At 38.3% G+C, this 21107-nt stretch overlaps 1 protein-coding gene across 2 annotated transcripts in view; it reads left to right on the top strand.

Moving 5' to 3' along the window:
* EXOC4 (exocyst complex component 4) overlaps positions 1-21107 on the top strand; it is an 801583-nt gene that overhangs the window by 80278 nt on the left and 700198 nt on the right. For both annotated transcript variants that reach the window (XM_021078821.1, XM_021078822.1), the window contains exon 6: positions 14322-14565. In XM_021078821.1, the coding sequence (XP_020934480.1) occupies positions 14322-14565 (244 nt within the window). The remainder of the gene's footprint in view (positions 1-14321; positions 14566-21107) is intronic.

Genomic DNA, 21107 nt, shown 5'->3' with positions numbered 1-21107 from the left:
GTTCTGCTATTTAACTGAACATTATATTTTTTGGATTTTCTCATGAGCTATGACTTTATTAATTTTATTGCCATCGTATAGTATTTTATTACATAAATAGACCACATTTATCCATGGCCTTATAGATAAGGTGTAAGCTTCCAGTTTTTTTGTTATCAGGAACTTGATAGCAATGAAGATTTTTGTACATATTTCTCTAGGACAGAGTTTCCCAACCACTGGTAATGGTTTATAGATGTATCTTAAGACACTGAGCTGTTTAGACTTGGGAGTAGCCAGTTGGGTCTTGGGTCTTGGGCAGGTCCTTTCTACCACATGTAGCCTAGTTGTGCTGTTTAATACTGTTGTTTTCTATGTGTGCCATGATCCCCAGAGGGTGGAGAAGCCTTGCCCTTAGGGTGCATGTGTGTATATGGACAGGAATGTTGCACCTCCTAAGCTTTACTTGCAATTGCTTTTTAAAGTGATCATACCCATGTGCATTTCTCCAAGCAGTTCCTGAACTTTTGATTCTCTACTTCCCTGCCCTTAAAATTGGCTTTGTTAGATTTTAAATTTTGCAAATTGATTCCTCCAGATCTGACAGGCTTTGTGTTTTTATTTTTATTTTTAGTTATTTTAGTTGGCATTTCTTAGTTCTAGTGATGTTTGATGTTTGAGCATTTTCCATGATATATTGGTCATTCGTGTCTCTTTTATGAATTGTCTATTGTTTTCAATCTTAAGCCCTTTTTTTCTTTCTTCCTTTCCTTTTTCCTTTGCTTTCCTTTCCCCTTTCCTTTCCCCTTTCCTTTTTCCTTTCCTTTCCTTTTTAGGGCCACACTCATGGCATATGGAGCTTCCCAGGCTAGGGGTTCAACTGGAGCTGTAGCCGCCGGCCTACACCGCAGCCACAGCAACGCCAGATCCTTAACCCACTGAGTGGGGCCAGGGATCGAACCTGCAACCTTATGGTTCCTAGTCAGATTCATTTCCATTAAGCCACGATGGGAACTCCTTAAGCCACTTCTTAGTATGTAAGTAGGTGCTAATAATTTTACTGTGAGTTGCTGGCAGATATCTTCTAGTTATAGCTTTTCTTTATGTTTTTATTTGTCATATATTTTAGATTTTAATGTAGTTAAATTTGTCAATACTTTTCTTTATAATTTGTATTCCTTCTATTTTAAGAAGGCCTTTCCTACTGTGATTTCATAACAAAGTATTTACCTGTCTCACTATTTTATAGGACTGTTAAGCGACTTGGAATTTGTTTTTATTTACTTATTTTATGAGGACCTGCATTTCATTTTCTGATGCATAGCTATTATTCTAACATTTACTGGTAGTCTGTCCTTCCCCCACTGACTTTAAAATTTTTTTAGGGTGGACTTTTATTTAAAAATATATCTTTTGATATATAGAAAACTTGGCAAAGAGACTACATAGTCCCACTGGTTTTTTTGCACCACTTGTATTGTGTTTTCATATATGCACGCTTTCATAGACTTTTTGTTTCACTGGACTGATAACACACTGTTTTGACATTGCTGTTTTATTGCTTATTTTTATTTTATTTTTTAGTGGCTGCACCTACAGCCTATGGATGATCCTGAGCTAGGGGTCACATTGGAGCTGCAGCTGCCACAGGGATGCAGGATCCAAGCTGCATCTGTGATGTATATTGCAACTTGCAATGCTGGATCCTTAACCCACGGAGCAAGGTCAGTGCTTGAACCCACATTCTCATGGACACTATGTTGGGTTCTTAACCCACTGAGCCACAGTAGGAACTCCCAGTTTTATTGTTTGTTTTGATGACGGGCAAGAAAAGTATTCCCATTTTCCTCACCTTCAAAATTATCTAGGCAATTCTTGCCCTTTACTCTTACGTATATATGCTTTTTAAAATCAAGATGTTAAGTTCTATTAAACATTCTGTTGGGGTTTTGATTGGAATTTTATTGAATTTATAGAGTAATTTGGGAGAATTTGTTTTTGAGTCTTCCCACCTATAAACATCATTTAACTCTTCATATCTGTTTCTTGCTTATATTTTGTTAGATGTATTCCTAAGTACTTAATATTTTTTGTTGTTATTGTGAACTTTTTTTCTGTTACATTTGCTGTTTGACTATACTTCTAAGCAGTATGAATTTTTCGTGTTGAACTTTTTTCTAGCAATTTTGCTGAATTAGTAAAAAATATTTGAAATATATTTTTATGTAGCTTGCTGGATTTTGTGTGTCAACAGTTATAATATCTTAAAAAAAAGAACACTAGTCCGGGGGGGGGGCGGGAAACAGTTATAATATCTCAGGTAAGGGTAATTTTGTCCTTATTTCTTTAAAATTTGTTCTTTGTTTCCCTTTCTCTTTGTTTGTTAATTTTTCCATAGCAGGAAAACCTGCAGCATAAAATTGAAGAGGAGATAATAGCAGGTCTCACCTTTAATGGAAATGCTGCTAAAATGTCACCATTCAGTATGATATTTACCCTTAGTTTTTGACCAGTTATTTACTCTTAGCCTGGGTGGGAAGCTATAGATTGTATTTTCTTTTTCTTTTTGGTTATCTCCTGTGCTGTAGAGATACTTAAAAATTCTCAACCATCTATTTTTCTGCTTTCAAATGGAGTACATGTTCCAAGTGATGATTCTTGCCTGCAGCAATTATTAGGTCTTTGCCAAGTTGTAATTTTCTTCTATCATTCTTGATACATTTACTAATTGGAATTCTACTGTGATGAAAAACTGTCTCTTCTGCATATTTTATTCATTAATTATATCAGTACTAATTCATGGGTGTTTATTTTTGTTCTATAAGTTATAATCAGTTGCCACCGTGATTTTATTGCTCCATTTGTCCCAGATTTGGCCACTGGTAGGTCATTCAGGTTGCTTCCTGTGTCCCCGCAACATGCCACCATCATTTGTTGGGCACTTTCTTGCATTCTGTTAGCATAAGACAGTTCAGGCTCACCTTTCCTTTCCTTGCGCTAGCCTTGGCATGAACTATTTCTCTAATGAGCTCTCGTTTCTTTTAAGTGAATGATCCTTTGTAACCAAGATCTCTGCTGTAGTGGTAGTCATTGCTCCTGTTGTGTAGTTACTGTTGTGCTACTGTTATTACAGTTCCTCTTGGATGACAGAGCTAGGAAATAATACATGCATGTTTGCTTGTGTTTGTACATTTCTTTAAAAAATTTATGCGCACAATCCTGGTAGACACATAATATAATTTCAGAATTGCTAACCCATGAAAAACAATTCATGTCCCAGTGAAAACCAGATTTATTGAGAACAGTATTTGTGTATAATTGTATTTCTATGCCATAAGGTATTTGGTCAAAACAAAGGGATGTAGGCTAGTTCTTTCCTTCCCTAATTCACTTGGTAGGGTTATGTTATTTACTTGTAATACACTTAGATTCATTTCTTACTGTGTGTGTGTGTATATATATATATATATATATATATGTTTTTTTTTTTTTTTCTTGTCTTTTTAGGGCCCCACCCTCGGGATATTGAGGTTTCCAGGCTAGGGGTCTAATCAGAGCTACAGCCGCCAGCCTACACCACAGTCACAGCAACGCCAGGTCTGAGCTGTTTCTGTGACCTACATCACAGCTCATGGCAACATCAGATCCTTAACCTACTGAGCCAGGCCAGGGATTGAACCCACAACCTCATGGTTCCTGGTCGGATTTATTTCCGCTGCACCACGATGGGAGCTCCCATTTCTTACTATTTGTAGTTCATTTGGGTACCTTCCCACCCCCCTCCCTGATTCTGGTTGATTTCCATTTATTTATGGGGGAGGGCATATGAAACAAAGTGTTCTAAGCGTTAAAATTATGTAAACAAATGTGCAGACATGTCACATTTTAATTTTATTTCTACCCATCCCATTTAGATAATCTACCTCAGCTTGTGGTTTATCCTTCTTGGGTTTCTTTTTGCACAAATAAGCAGATAGATGTATGTGTACTTATACCTCTCTTTCTTCCATGATGGATAGAATACTATAGATACTCTCCTAATAAACTTTGCAGTTTTCCCTTTATAATGTGTCCTAGAAATCACTTCACCTTAGTTCATGAAGTTTTCTTCACGCTTGCATAGTACTCCATTGTGTTGATTTACCATAGTTGAGTTATCCCCTTATGTAGAGATATATTGATTATTTTCAGTATTTTGCTGTTATAAGCAGTGATGCAATGAATATGCATTTTCATATTGTTGGAGATAAATCATTAAGGGAAATAGAGGGATAGTTGAGTCAAACGATAATAGCTTTTTTTCATATTTTTTTGCCAATTCGCTAGGTGAGAAACGGTATCACAGTATTGTTCCATTTGTATTTTTCTAAGAGTTGGTTTGTACAATGTTTCTTGTATTTTAGATCCATTTTTATAAATTTTTTTTGTGAATCGTCATTATATTTGTCCCTTGGAATCTGCAAGAGATTGGTTCCATGATCCGTGCGAATACCGAAATGTGTGCATGCTCAAATTCTTAATATAAAATTATGTACAATTTGCATAACCTATGCACATTCTTTTTTATACTTTAAATCATCTCTAGGCTATTTATTTATTTCTATCTCTGGACTCTTTATAATACCTAATACATAATAAAGGCTATAGAAATAGTTATAAATACAGTGTACATGCTATGTGAATAGTTGCCAGCATGCATCAAATTTAAGTTTTGCTTTTTTAAACTTCTTGGCATTTTTTTTCCAGTAATACTTTCTTTCTCTCCCTTTTTCCCTTAATACTTACTTTCTTTTCTTTTTCTTTTTCTTTTTTTTTTTTTTTTTAATTTTTTTTATTTTCCCACTGTACAGCAAGGGGGTCAGGTTATCCTTAGATGTATACATTGCAATTCCAGTTTTTTCCCCCACCCTTTCTTCTGTTGCAACATGAGTATCTAGACATAGTTCTCAATGCTATTCAGCAGGATCTCCTTGTAAATCTATTCTAGGTTGTGTCTGATAAGCCTTTTTCTTTTTTTTTAAACTAACTTTCTCTGCTTTATCAATAGGAATTTTTCTCTTTAAACTTTATTTCTGCAGTAGGATCAATTTTTTGGTTTTCATTTTAAGGCATATAGGAAGTTCCCAGACTAGAGCTTGGAATGGAGCTGCAGCTGCCGGCCTATGCTACAACTACAGCAACATGGGATCTGAGCCACATCTGCAATCTATACTGCAGCTTGTAGCAGCACTGATTTATTACTACTACTTTTATTATTATTATTGTCTTTTTGCCTTTTCTAGGGCTGCTCCTGCGGCGTATGGAGGTTCCCAGGCTAGGGGGTCTAATTAGAGCTGTAGCTGCTGGCCTACGCCAGAGCCACAGCAACACCAGATCTGAGCCATGTCTGTGACCTACACCATGGCTCACGGCAATGCCGGATCCTCAAAACACTGAGCAAGGCCAGGGATGGAACCCGCAACCTCATGGTTCCTAGTCGGATTTATTAACCACTGAGCCATGACGAGAACTCCCAGCAACACTTATTTTTAACCCACTGAGTGGGGCCAGGTACTGAACCTGCATCCTCTTGGATACCAGCTGGCTTCGTAACCTGCTGAGCCACAACAGGAACTCCTGGGTTCAATTTTAATAATCTTTATTTCCCTAGAAAATTATTAATTTCATTTTAAAAATTTTATTTATATAGAGATCTGTAAAGTATTGTCCTGCAGTTTTGAAATTCTTTGGTTTCCTTTTTTGTCATTTATTTTTAATTTATGCTAGCTCCCTTTTCTTCTTTGATCAAAGTAGCTAATGGGTTGTTTATTGTGGTAAGTTTTTTTCTCCCCCAAGAAGTAACCAGGATTTTGTTTTATCGATTAGGTCTATTTTTGCGTTCTTTGCCTCATTATTTTCTGCTTTTATATTCATTCCTTCTTTATACTTAATTTTCATTTATTCTTTTTTCTGAGCTAGAAATTGCAATTATGTATTTTCCTTCATTTTTGTTAAGTGATAAGAATTTTTCTCTCATCACTACTATAAATGTAGACATCACTTAAAATGGATTTACTTCAGTTTTTATTTCCTCTTTAATCCAAGTGCTTTGGAATGAAGAACTTTAAAGATGAAAGAGTCTGTCATGTTTTTTTTTTTTTTTTCCTTAATATTGTCTAGTTTTATTGCATTGGATTCATTGTTGTAATATTTCTACATTATAGAACTTACTGACATTTTCTTTGTGACAATATATTATCAATTTTTTGTACGTCCCAGGGGCTACTCGAGAAGATGCATTTTTCTATTGTCAGGTGTAGAGTTTGATAAATATTCATGAGATTCACCTTATTTAATTATGTTGTCTAGATCTTCTATCTCCATTCTTATTTTTAGTGTATTTTTCTTCTAAGTCTCTCTGCATCATCTGTATTTTTGTTTAAAAATGGTGGTTGCTGTTTTATTTGGTATATGAACAAATAATCACAAGTGTTGTAGTTTCATTGTAAATTGTGGCTTTTGGTATTTAAAAAATGCCCTTTGTTGTCAGGCTTAATGCTTTTTGACTTGTACACCTTTGTTCATTTTAGACTTTCTAAATTGACTTTAGTATGTGTATAGCGTATATAGTTTGGAGTTGCTTTATAAGCCAAATTGAAAATCCTTTCTTAATGAGTAGAATCCATTGATACATATTGGTATGACGGGTATGTTTTTCTCAATTCTACCATAGTATTTTATTGGTATGTGTATTGTTACATATGCTGTGTTTCTTTCTCTCTGTTCTTTAAGCTATGCAGACTTTTTTTGTTTGTTTAAGAAGTTTTTTCAGGAGTTTCCCTCATGGCTCAGTGGTTAATGAACCCAACTAGCATCCACGAGGACATGGGTTTGATCCCTGGCCTCACTCAGTGGGTTAAGGATCCGGCATTGCTGTGGCTGTGGTGTAGGCCGGCAGCTGTAGCTCTGATTCGACCCCCAGCCTAGGAATCTCCATATGCCGCGACTGTGGCCCTAAAAAGACAAAAAAAAAAAAAAAAAAAAGTTTTTTCCTCCCTAATGCTTGTCTTTTAATGTAAACCTTTTAATAATACTCTTCGCCCCTTTTTTCTTCAACCTTTACTCTGAGATTTCTGTTTTTTTGTTTGTTTTGTCTTTTTTAGGGCTGCACTTGTGGCATGTGGAAGTTCCCAGTCTAGGGAGCTGCAGCTGCTGGGTTTTGCCACAGCCAACACGGGATCCAAGCCACATCTGGCTCACAGCAATGCTGGATCTTTTAACCCACTGAGCAGGGCCAGGTATCAAATCTGTGACTTCATGGATGCTAGTCAGTTTTGTTACCACAGAGCCACAGCAGGAACTCCAGATTTCTCTGTTTTTAATGGTATCTTTTCTTTTCTTTTTTTTTCCTTCTTTTTAGGGCCGCACCTGAGGCATATGGAAGTTCACAGGCTAGGGGTCGAATCGTAGCTGTAGCCACTGGCATACACCACAGCCACAACATCGTGGAATCTGAGACTACACCACAGCTCACTGCAACACTGGATCCTTAACCCACTGAGCAAGGCCAGGGGTCGAACCCGCATCCTCATGGATTCTAGTCAGATTTTCTTCCACTGAGCCACAGTGAGAACTCCCTGTTGGTATCTTAATTCTCATCTACTGCCTAGATAAGAAACAATAAGTTTTCTGTTTTCCTTTTCATCTCTTTTGCCATTTTTTAGTTTTTCACATTATACTACTTTTGTATAGTTGTCTTCTACCATTTTTATTTTGTATTAAATCTACATTAAAATGTTCTAAATGTTCATGGTCAGATTTTTTATTGAACTTTCCTAGTTATCTCTTGGTTGGACGAAGTTCTTCATCTAAGAAAATTCTCAAGAGGGGCTCATGGGTGCAGAGTTCCATCATTTGAAAACTTTCTTTTTGGCCTTTCTTATAATCATGACACTTAAAGGACAACATGGAAGGATACAGATTCCTTGCTTTACACTTTTAATTATTGAAATTTAGTAAATAACTTTTTTCATTGTTGTCTTGCTTTGTGTACTTTATAAAAATTCTGATGCCTAATTCTTTTTTTCCCTCTTGTAAGTTGCTTGATCCTTAGGATTCTTTAGGATCCTTGACAGTTTCTTTCCAGTCTTAGGAATTCAATAGTTTTAGTAAGATAGGTCTTGGAGTTGATTGTTTTAGAGTTAATTTTCCTGGATACCCAATGGGCTGTTGTTTGATTTTGTACACTTGTGATTTTCTTTTTTGGGGGTAGGTTTTCTTGGTTTACAAATTTAAGCATTCTTTTGGCTTTTCTTCTTTATCAGTCTTATCACAGTATTTTTTTCTTTGCCTGTCTTCTATTTCCACTACTTTCTCTTTTGTCTTTTGATTTCACTTTTTTTTTTTTTTTTTTGTCTTTTTGCCTTTTCTTGGGCCGCTCCCGCGGCATATGGAGGTTCCCAGGCTAGGGGTCGAATCGGAGCTGTAGCCGTGGGCCTACGCCAGAGCTACAGCAACGAAGGATCTGAGCTGCGTCTGCGACCTATACCACAGCTCATGGCAACGGCAGATCCTTAACCCACAGAGCAAGGCCAGGGATTGAACCCGCAACCTCATGGTTCCTGGTTGGATTCATTAACCACTGGGCCACGATGGGAACTCCTGATTTCACTTTTTAAAATCTCCATTTTATCCTCTCTTTTGGTTCCTTGTATTTCCTCAATATCCTTTATAAAACACTCATTTGAACCTGTTCTCCCTGGGGTATTTTGTAATTTATTGTTCATATCTGAGATAATTTTGTCTTTCTCTTCCATCTCTTTCCTGATTTAGTAAATTTTCCTTTCACACTTTGCTTTTCACTGTCCATGTCTGTCATGATTTTTGGATTTCTGACAAAAGGTGGCTTTCAAATTCCCCAATTCTTTTTTGAGTTTATTAACTCACCTTGGAGTGTTGTCTTCTAGTTTTCTTGTGCTTCATTGTTGTTTTATTGGAGGGAATTTTCCTTCCTTGATGTGTTTGGAGTTTTTTGGTAATACTCTCCTATGAATCCGTTCATTCTTTCTTCTTTTTTTCTTTTTATGATATGGGGGTGTTTTCTAGGATTCCTAGCTCATTGGCTCCCTCTTCTGTCATTATAGCAAACTCCAGATACCTTAGTGGACTTTTTGTTTGTTTTGGTGGTGGTGGGGGCTTGTTACATTTCTCTGAATTTTGACTCTTGTCTTGTAGGATCCTGAATTTTTCCTTTTGGCCTTTTTCTCCCTACACCATCCATAGCCAAAGGGCATTTCTCTCTTCCGTTTTGTCTTCTTTCTTCCTCAAAGGGTACGTGTTTCAAACTGCTCTTTCAAATTGAGTCTGCTTTTAAGTCCCCTCCCTATAGTCCATGCTGTGATCTGCTTGGATACCTTTTTAGTATTTTGAAACTTAGGATGAACTTTGTCTTTCCCAGCGATCGTTTTAGATCAAACTTAGGCTCATCACTAACTGCTTTCTCATCTCTTCATCATAGTTTTTTTATAGAAACCTTTGCTTATAACAAAGCCTTGAGGCAGAGCAGGAGTTGGGCAGGAGCATGAGAAATCACTTCATTGGATTAGGTATTTTTTCCTTATTTTTATTTACAGTTATTTTGAATTTGGGTCAATTTTTGTCTTCAAGTTAGGTTGAAGGCATGATTTTTATGAGTGTTGTTTCTTATTCTGTGTTGTTTTGGAAGGAAATGTTGAGAAACAGGGATCTAAGCAGCCAATTTTTTTTTTTAGAGTTTGTTTTGATGTCACATTATATCACTTAATTCTGTAGATGATTTTATTTTCAATTGACGAATGAAGAAATGGAGGTCCAGCAAGACTTGATAGACTTGAAAGAGATCACACAACTAGAAGTGGTAGACATAATCATTAAATTGAAAATGATGCCTACTTCTTGTTCTTTCTACCAAATTATACTATGCCACTGGGCAATTGAACTTGAAAGATCTTATATTAACAAAGGACCACACTTCCATGAATAGCAATAGAAATTTTCAGTTTTTACATCTGTTCTTGTCTCTTAACTGTATCCCTGTTAAATTTCTGGTAGACTGTTCTCCATTATTTGCTACTCCTTGACATAGAAAGGTGCATCCTCCTTGCTTTATGGAAGATAAGGTGAGCTAATGTGATTTTAAGTGCCGTCCCAAGGAAAGCTGATTCAACAGATGTTAGTTTTGTGTGTTTTGATCCTCAGGGAGTATTCCACTCTGCCTTCTCCAGAATAAACATGCCATCATTTCCCCCCACAGCCCACTTTCACTATGGAAGGACCAGTGTATATTCATTTTTTTTCAAAACTCAGGGCAATGGGGGGATCTTCTCCACCTCTGAATTGAAACTCTCCCTGTGCTGAGGCGGTAAAACCTCCTAGCCCCTTGTAAATGATCGCCCCAAGTTGCAGCGGGCAACAGCTTTTGGCAGGCTCCATTCAGGAGTGTGGTATTGTATTGTCTGTAGCTTTCTTTAAAGGAATTTAATCTGCACCTTAGGAGTGCTTCGTTAACATTTTTGAAGCACCTTAATCAGGAAGGCACACTCCTGGGGTAGTTAGTTAACATTTGAAAGACCCTAATCAAGACTCTATACTCTAGAGGCCACCAGTGCAACAGATACTGCTCTCTGAATCTGCACCAGTGGGTGCGTTAATTAGAATAAAAGATGTTAGAAGTAATTTTTCATTGGTGAACCCAATGGTGGTTAAGATAAGTAGTTGACCAAGTACTTCCACTTGGGACATGGATGAGGATAGGGCTTGGATGAGGTCAGTAGCCTTCCAGTGTAGGTCTTGGCTTGGTTCTGTGCTGCAGCCTTTGATGGAGGATTTTGTCAGCTCACCTGGTTAGTGGAAGTTGAGCTTGTTAAGTGTGTCTAACCTTACGGGGGCCAAATCCTGCCTATCTTTGCCAGCTTCTCCATTCAGAGCTCATGAGAAACATACTCTGGCTCAACTTATCGGCATTTCTGGTCTACAAAGATGTTACTCTCAATTTTGACCTGACTGTTTTTGCTTTCTTAAGTTACATTTCATGTATAATTATATTTTGAACAGTTGGATATTTCAAGTATGAATTTACAGTGCCATTTTGATCAGAAGCACAAGAATTATTTTTAAGTGGTAACTTTCTTGTTTTCTATTTGAGAATGTTGTCAGTGTTTGGAGGCCAGGCTCCATCTGTGGGGGCAGCACTGAGGATGTGTAATTCTCTTGATACTTTGTGGTCTAATTAGGCTTGGTAATTTTCGGAAGGCTCCTTTTTGTATTGAATTCTGTTCAATAGTGGCAGACAGTAACCCTGTTCAATGGGCATAATGTTCTTGAACGCAAAATGTAAATGAAGTTCTGTAGGTTGAAATCATATATATGAACTTGACGTACTTTATGAACCACAAGCGGTGTAAGGAGTGACATCTCCAGGGGTTTCTGTAGTAAACATGCTATTATCTCTTATACCTTAATTGACATATATAAGTGATAGATGAAATAACACAGCAGGTTCAGTGGTTAGTGTCTTACTAGGGCCTTTTATCTTGTGTAACTTGATGGCATGTGTAGGTAGGGGATGTGTTACCTTGTGTTACCAAACATACTGAGATAAACAAGGAGCCAGGGACTGGTCTGGATTGCCTTCTATTCTCACTTGGGAAACCAAAAAGTAGTTTTCTTTTATAAAGTATTTTGCTGCATAAATGGATTTTTCACCTTGCTTATCTGCTATTTTTTCAAAGGGGGTCCTGTAATATAGGTATATGTAATTAGCCATAGACCTTGTAACCAGAAATATCTAGAGTTAGTGTAGTAAATAGAATCACAGATTTACAGAGCTTGAAAAGACCTTAGGTAGCATCTAGTTAATCCTTTCATGACGACCACAGTGTCTAGTTAAATCCTCCTTCCATGATTCCACATGGACAGGTTTATATCCACTTAAGCATATATACCTACACATCTGTGTCTGTCCATCTGTCTGATCTGGTTGTTTATCTATTTAGGAATGTGTATGTGTGTGTGCGTGTTTGTAAAAAGAAGTAATTGGGGCCAACAGAATTTTAGTAGAAATAAGTGGTTAAAGAGCATGAAAATCTTTTAACATTTAGCACTGCCCTGTCAGTGAAAGTCTTCAAAAACACCTTCAAGAAATCAAATCCTCACTTGATAAGGTCCTCAGGGAAAAAAAAAAAAAACACCTAACAACAAACAAACAAAAAATCATAGTTAAGAGCACTGGGAAAAGGAATTAGCGCATTTCTGACTTTAAAGTGCTCTAAAACCTACACATTGGGGACATATTACAGCAACAGAGATACATTCAGTAGAAAGATTTGGGCTTTTTTAGCTTGGAAATGTGTATGTTTGAATGGTGATGTGAGGCCTTACTGAATTTTAGCTAAATTATTTTTGTACGAGGCTTTTTCCTTGAAGCACCAGTAATTCTGTCTGACCTCACAGGGTTTTTGTGACTATTAGACTCGTCTTCATGGTTGATTATATTATCTTTTAAATTGCCTTTTAACTTTCAGCTGATGTAAGTGAAATAGATAATATAAATTAATTAATATTGGCTCTGTTCAGTGTTGATGCTCTAGGAGATTTTGGGAGACAAAGATAAGGTTGTAAACAAATGTGCCATTTGGGGCTGTTGCATTTTAGTATTCATACCTTGCTAATTTGTTATTTTTTTAATAGGTGATCTGTCGTAGTAGTGTGCATATCAGTAGCTATTCCATGTACTCTAGGGGTTTATTGGTTCCAAGTACATTTACGGTGTCACCCATCACTCTGGCAACAGCACTGTTGAGGTGGCCCTTTGCATGTGTCCTGTCTGTGACTCATATGTACTCTTTTATGAAGATCATATTATCCCAGCTAAATTTCTATTACTTTCTTTGCTGCCTGAAGCTCTGCTTAGAATTTTGCTTCATTTCCCCCGTGCCATGCTGAATTTAGGTGGCTCCCTGGCTGCTGAGTTCTTTTCTCTTTTGCTCTTGGGGTTGGTTTTGCAGAATGGAGTACTTCAGTGGCCGGAGGTGTCTAGTTCTTCATGTGTAAAACAAAACCAGTAATTGAAATGTCGGCGCTTGGAGTATTACATTTGGAGATAGCGATGACTTTTTTTTCTTTCTGGGGCCACACCGTGGCATATGGATGTTTCCAGGCTAAGGGTTGAATTGGAGCTGTAGCTGCCAGCCTTCATCACAGCCTCAGCAATATGGGATCCTAACTGCATCTGCGAACTACAACCACAGCTCACAGCAACGCCGGATCCTTAACCCACTGAGTGAGGCCAGGGATCGAACCCACATCCTCATGGATACCAGCTGGGTTTGTAACCCACTGAGCCACAATGGGAACTCCCTCTTTTTTTCCTTTTTTTTCCAGTGATGACTTTTTTTGGCTTGCCTTCAGAATTGTCATATCAATATACAGGCTTAAGTCTTCTCGGTTCTGTTCAGTTTGCTAGCATTAGATTTTTAAAATCAAATACCGTATCATCAGATGCCCTCTGCATATGAAGAAAACCATATGGATTTGGTCATTCTCTGTGCTTCTCTCTCTCGTTGTGGGTTTTGGGGTCTAGTGAGTCTAGGCAAGATAACAGCATTATGGGTTATGTAAGGATTTAAGAACAAATTTGTGTAAGTAATTAATCATGCATGTCATTAAATGAAAATGAAATATTCGTATTTAAGTGCATTTTATGAGTTTGGAGCAAAAAAAGATATTGAGAATAGCCTGTGTGTCATCTGAAGTAGAGGTTTCTAAAACTTGATGCAGTAGTTGCAAGGACTTACTCCATATATTGGGATATTTTCATTCTTCCCTAAATAAATTGATTTCAAAACATCCCAGTGGTGCCAGACAACTTTGAGTAAATGTGTTGTATAGTTGAGTCTGCAAAGAAGAATGCACATGTTCTTTCAGGATATCATATTCTAAAAACCTTTCAGTTGTTTGGAGTAATAGAGGAGAGGGGAGGATGAAACAGCTTCGTTAGGGTCCATCTCTAGGCTTATATTCACTTTGGCTTTTGTCTCCCTTAATCCAACCGTTTGTAAAATGAGAGAATTATTTTTATGCCAGAGTTGTTTTTGTTTTTTCCTTTTTATGGCTGCACCTATGGCACATGGGTTGAATAGTGAATCAGAGCTGCAGCTGTGACCTATGCCACAGCTTGGGGCAATGCTGGATCCTTAACCCACTGAGTGAGGGCAGGGATCGAACCTGTGACCTCATGGTTCCTAGTCGGATTGTTTCCACTGCAGATGACGGGAACTCCCGAATCTGTAGCTATTTATTAATTATTTTATTTTATTTTTTTATAGTGAAGGAGATAAGCCTCCAGGACATCAAGGAAGATTTGGAATTGGATCCGGAAGAGAATAGCACTCTTTTTATGGGCATTCTCATCAAGGGGCTGGCCAAACTGAAGAAGATTCCAGAGACAGTGAAGGCAATCAAAGAACGCTTGGAGCAGGAGCTGAAGCAAATTGTGAAGAGGTCCACAACCCAGGTGGCCGACAGTGGCTACCAGAGGGGAGAGAACATCACTGCTGAGAACCAACCAAGGTAGGAGGGACTGTGGTTTGTGTTTCTGATAATTGTGTTTACTGTACCTTTCTAGGATAGGGGGTAAGTAAGTATCTTATGTTGATTCATTTCTTGAACTTGGGATATTATGGCTCATACAAACTCAAGATGGTGAAAACAATTTGAACAGGCATGGTTCAGCTGGTTTTTGCTGTAGTTGAGAAGTTGTGAAGCATATTGTCCATACTCAAATGAAATAATGTAGCAATTATTGAATACTTGTTAAGTACTAAACAGTGTTGAGGCAATTTATGTGTATTATCTTAGTTAATTCTCAATACAGTTTTACCAGTTACCTGTATAGTATCCACATTTTACAACTAAGGAAACAGAGGCTCGGAGATGAAGTAATTAGCTCAAGGTCACAGAACAAGTGGATGGTCTTACAGTTGAGTGCGCGTCCGTGGTCTTTCCTCTGTCCCCTGCTTTCTTCCTTAATGTGGGGTGATACTTGCCAGGAGACAAATCAGTCTCAAAAGTTCTTTTATCTCCTTGGAACAACTAGTAAGGTTTGCACTTCATAATTTTTGTTTCCTAAGGGGGAAACTGAAAGTGTCCTCTGATCCTAGTTCTGTCTTGACTGTCATTCACTGGGTGAGCTTGTCTGCCAAACCAGAGCTGAGGGCATAATAAACTAATGTCCTCTGATGGTGGGCCAAGATTGTTCACATTGAGGCTTTTCTGGAAATTCCAAGATGAACTGTCTGTTCCCTGCTCCCCCTTCTCCATTCTATTCCCCAACCCGCCCCAACTACACCAGGCATGGGCAAGGTAGCAGTTTGGCATTGAGGGGTGAAGTCCAGTGAAAACTATGGTTTTATCTGAGAACAGAGGGCAAAGTAGAGCATTTCTTTTGAGATGCTCTGGCAGGTGCAAGACAGTTTTTCTATGAGGAATGAGTGAGCTAAGACGGGGATCTCATCTTGTTGATACATTGTTAAGAAAGTTCTGTTTGTACTTGGGACCTCAAAATGAAAAAAAAAAAGAATATAAGCAAATTTAAAGAGAAATATATAATAATAGCCTAGTATGGAGTTCTGCAAACTTACCTTAAAAATTTTGAAGAAATTAATGTATTCTATTTATACATTCTTTTGTTTTTCTAAATAACATTGATTTTAATTATACTTTAAAACTCTTCTAGGGAGTTCCCATCGTGGCGCAGTGGTTAACAAATCCGACTAGGAACCATGAGGTTGCGGGTTCGGTCCCTGCCCTTGCTCAGTGGGTTAAGGATCTGGCGTTGCTGTGGGCTGTGGTGTAGGTTGCAGATGTGGCTCGGATCCCACGTTGCTGTGGCTCTGGCATAGGCCGGTGGCTACAGCTCCGATTGGACCCCTAGCCCGGGAAACTCCATATGCCGCAGGAGCAGCCCAAGAAATGGCAAAAAGACAAAAACAAACAAACAAAACTCTTCTAAATTCATTCCCCGTGAACTTCATTCAGAAGCACGATTGTTGAAGAAAACATTGCCCATCCCTCTTTTGCCATGGAATATTTCCCAGCACATGTTTTGATGAACTTGAGTTTTGGAGTCGAGCAGAGCTCACTTTGAATTCCAGCCCTATAACGGAGGAAAATTACACCTGTCTTAGAGGCGTGTGTTGGATGAGGTTGTATGCTTAGAACTTGGTAGAGTGGTGCCAGTATTATTGCATGCCTTTGTGTGTGTTTGAATATGTAAATTTATTTCTTCTTATTTATTCCTCTTATTTATCCTTAGCTCCTTTTACATCTTGTTTGTTGATCACTCACATTGAGATCCAGAGAAGCTGGGAATGGTTCTCAAGTGAACTGTGCTTTTCTTGTTTCTTTGCCTGCTGCCTGGATTTTTGTGAAGACCTTTCATGTCCTTACTAATGAACACTCAGTTCGGGTTTGCTATTTGCCCTGTTGCTGCAAGTCCCTAGATGAATACACTGAACTTTCATAGGGAAATAGCATAACCATAGTACATATTGGAGAAAAACGAAAAGGGCACGGATCAATAACTTTTCTGCAGATCTCATTACAGACCCTTCAAAGCAATGTGTCTTTCCTAGGATTTTGACCTCATCCTCTTTCGTTCCCTTAGTTTCTTCCAGAATTCACAGATGGAAATTACAGCTGTAGAAGTGGAAATTCAGCATGTTGCCCTGGGAAGTAAGAAATGTTTTTCTATGAGGAATGAGTCAGCAGGGGGGTTTTTCCTCCTCAGCTTTTTCATCAGTATTTTAAAGGTTTTTGCAGCCGGGATATGTTGGACACTGGTAAATGAACCAGCTGTTCGTCTTGATTTCATGTCTATAACATGATGGCATTGTATAAAACGTACAGATCTGAAATCTTGGGCCAAAACTCTTTATTGTGAGAGAACATATTACAGAGAAAGCATATATTTGGAGTGAACCACTCTTGTTGAAAATCAAAGATTAGGAGTTCCCGTCGTGGCGCAGTGGTTAGCGAATCCGACTAGGAACCATGAGGTTGCGGGTTCGATCCCTGTCCTTGCTCAGTGGGTTGACGATCCGGCATTGCCGTGAGCTATGGTGTAGTTGCAGACGCGGCTCGGATCCTGCGTTGCTGTGGCTCTGGCGCAGGCCGGTGGCTACAGCTCCGATTCGACCCCTAGCCTGGGAACCTCCATATGCCGCGGGAGTGGCCCAAAGAAATAGCAAAAAGACAAAAAAAAAAAAAAAAAATCAAAGATTAGGAGTTACCATCGTGGCGCAGTGATTAATGAATCCGACTAGGAACCATGAGGTTGCGGGTTCGGTCCCTGCCCTTGCTCAGTGGGTTAACAATCTGGTGTTGCCGTGAGCTGTGGTGTAGGTTGCAGATGCGGCTCGGATCCAGCATTGCTGTGGCTCTGGTGTCTCCGGTGTAGGCCGGTGGCTACAGCTCCGATTCGACCTCTAGCCTGGGAACCTCCATATGCCGCAGGAGCGGCCCAAGAAATAGCAAAAAAGACAAAAAAAAAAAAAAAAAAAAAAAGAAAAAGATTAAATTCTTGGGTTGGGATTCCAAATGACTGATGATTCTGATCCAGTCTGTGGTGGCCATGTGCCAACTAATGCTTTAAAACTTCTCCAGAATTAATTACGTGGGAAACTTCATTCCCAACTGATAATAGCATTGTTGCTTCCAGAGGTTTAGACTTTCCGAAGGGATATTGTCAGATTATCCTTGAAGCTTTCCTGGTACTTTGTTAAGTTGTACTGGGAAGATATTAATAACATTATTTTAGAGAGAAGTAAAGTCCCAGAATACTTTGCACTATTATTACAATTTACTTTTTATTTACTTATGTTCTTTACTGATCAAGGACTCTTAACGCTGAGTCTGTTTTGCTTAAAGGAAGTTGGAGCATAGGCAGAAAGAACACTGAATCCTTCCACATGGATTCTCTCCCTCACCCTGCCATGAGATAACCTCTTCCAAATCATTAGCATATAATTGCTACTTTGAAGCTAGGTACCAGTCTTGTAACTTTTCCCTAAAAGTTTCATTGCTCAACCTCATCTTATTAAGTATGTTCTGGTTGTGATGCATTGCAGGCCTCTTTTCATTTGTCTTTATGTAAAGGGAATTAATGTTGCGTGCCATTTTGCTAGAAAAGCAGAAGGCACCAGACTAGAGAATTCTGTTTTGTTTTTACTTCCTGCAGAGCCAGAATACTTTCACAGCCAGCTTTCAGCATTCACTTTGGTCAGCCCCTTATTACTTTATTTGTTACCCTCCAAACTATCTGTTGAATAATTACAGGAGAAATAGTTTGTCTTTATTTTCATTCATTGTCTAATGTCTAGGAACCTGTTTGCTAAGAAACGGAAGTGTTCAATTGCTGTTGTTGACAACTTGATGAACGGGAGGGTACCACGTGCTTTTTTAATCTCCCAGAACCACCTGCTACCCATAATTTCCTCAGAAAGGTAGGCAGTGTCTTCACTTTCAGAGGGTGTATGTGGTCTGCAACCTGTACAACTCAAAACCAATTTCATGAACCCCTGCTGCCCAGCAATTGGTTCTCCAAATCTAGCTCATGAGCATTTTCCTGTCATTTTTGTTTCAAAAAAGCTGGAGAAAGTTCTCTGATATTTAATAAGTAAGAAAAGCATGAGAAATATGTGGAAGAAACAAAATCGTAAAGGTGTCCTATCTTGCCAAGAATATGGGAGAGAGAAGAATGTGGGAGGCAAAAGAGAAGGATTGGCATGTGTGGAACAATTAATTACTCGACTTAGTTGAAAATGGTCTTATTTAAACATGAGCTGAACAGGGAGTGCTGCAGGCCTGCTGCACTTTGGAAAATCAGTTGGTCTAGAAAAGGGCAGAAACTTGGTCTGGAAGAGAGCAGAAAGGATGCAATCAGTGGAGGCCATGGCTGCCAGGGAGAACTTTCCCCCTTTTGGAAGAAGACCATTTTATAGTGTTCTTTGATCTCTGATATGAATGAGGGAAGAGTAAGTGTCTGCTATAAAAAGCAGAGAACATTGCATACTTTGTGCTTCTTGTGATATTGAAGGAAAATTCATGGAAAAAAACCAAGTCTCTGCAGTAACCCAAACCACTGCAGTCAAATTCTTAACCCAGTGCACCACAGTGGGAACTCCAGATGCAATAAGCTTTAATGCTAAAAGTAGTGGTGTTTGGATAGTATGGTTATAGGTACTTCCCCCCCACTGTTTTGTAAATGTGATTAAGTTACAGTGAAAAATAAATACAGTAAGAATTAAAGTATTGCTCAAGTTATTTTACTCAGAGGAAATCATTAAAAATTGGAAATGCTGGTTGAGAGTATTAATAACACCCGATTGTAGATCAGCTGGATTATGTTCATTAGATGCCTTTTTATGGAGTGAGTGACTGAGTGAGGGGGGCGGGGAGAGGATTTTTCTGACTACTCTTAGCGTGGAAGCTTTAAGAGAAGCAATAATTAGTTTGCCTTGTTCATCACCATACTTCCAGCAGGTAGCACGGTGCTCACCAAACTCATAATAAATATTTTTTGAATGAAAGAAGGAATTCTGCGTATATTGAATTTCTGTTATGGGCCAGAAACTGGGTTAAAAAGCCAAACAAATATGACATGGTCCCTGTCCTTAGGGAATTTTAAAGTCCCTGTCCTTAGGGACAAAGGCATTAATCAGAGAATTCTCTGATGTATATTGTTAACAAACTGTGTTAAGTGCTATAGAGGAAAAGCAAAAACAAACAAACCAAATCCCCCAAAACCAAAAAAACAAATAAACCAACCAAAAAACCCCCCAAACAAACAGAAAAACCCGGAAGATGTGCCTTGAAAGCATATAAATATGGGTACCGGATCTGGTCTGGGTCCATGGTCATTAAGGGGTATCTTGTGTGTGTGTTTTAACTAATTAAGTAAGGTGGCTTTTATTGCTGTTTTATACTGTTGTAGTTAGCACGCTCCAGTCACTTGATAACACCTCTTAGTTATTCTTGTTGTGCAGTTCGCTTGACATCAACACATAAGATCTGAGAAGGAAAGTATCCTGATTCTTGATAGCAAATAGGAAATTTTTAAAGTTTCTGCTGACCTCTATGGGTGAATAGATTTTGATAATTATTGCCAGGTATTCTTAGAGATAATATCCTTCATGACAGATTGTATTATCAAATGTTTTTATCTTCGTCAATCTGATAGATGAAAAAGGATATTTCCAAGGTTTTGATTTGCATTTTTCAGAAAAAATTTGAGGTTATTCTTCTTTTCATTTGTGTAGAAATAATTTGTTATGATGTATATATTGTATCTGGATATATTACTTCATAATAATCTAGGTTGTGTGCAAGTATAGATAAAACTAAAACAAGATAAGTTGTAAATGATAATGTTTGTCTTTTTTTTTTTTTTTTTTTTTTGTCTTTTGTCTTTTATTGTTGTTGTTGCTATTTCTTGGGCCGCTCCCGCGGCATATGGAGGTTCCCAGGCTAGGGGTCGAATCGGAGCTGTAGCCACTGGCCTACGCCAGAGCCACAGCAATGCGGGATCCAAGCCGCGTCTGCAACCTACACCACAGCTCACGGCAACGCCGGATCGTTAACCCACTGAGCAAGGGCAGGGACCGAACCCGCAACCTCATGGTTCCTAGTCGGATTCGTTAACCACTGCGCCACGACGGGAACTCCAATGTTTGTCTTTTTATTGATTTGTAGGAACTCTTTATATGTGAAGAAAATTCGTTCTTTGGGCTTTCTAGCTCCCTAGTTTCTTTCTCTTTTGACTTTGTGATGTCTGATCATGTAGACATTGTTTTTATCTTTATGATGCTTTACTTAGCAGTGTTTTGTTTTATAGTTCTGGATTTTGTGTCAGAACTTAGGTCTTCCTCTTACGTTATGAATAAAATTTCCCATGCTTCTAGTACAGTCTTAATATTTTTAATGTATCTTGAATCTGAAAGAGTGGCTATACTACTTTTAAGCAGTCATAACACATATTACATTGTATTGTAAATGACTGTATACCCCTTTAATTTCTGCCTTCTAAGCCTCTGTTACACAATTGATTGTCAGTG

The sequence above is a fragment of the Sus scrofa genome, chromosome 18, assembly GCF_000003025.6.
Source record: "Sus scrofa isolate TJ Tabasco breed Duroc chromosome 18, Sscrofa11.1, whole genome shotgun sequence".
NCBI classification, from domain to species: Eukaryota; Metazoa; Chordata; class Mammalia; order Artiodactyla; family Suidae; genus Sus; species Sus scrofa.
The sequence above is the reverse complement of the archived record's forward strand: the minus strand, read 5'-3'. Positions and strand labels throughout refer to the sequence as shown.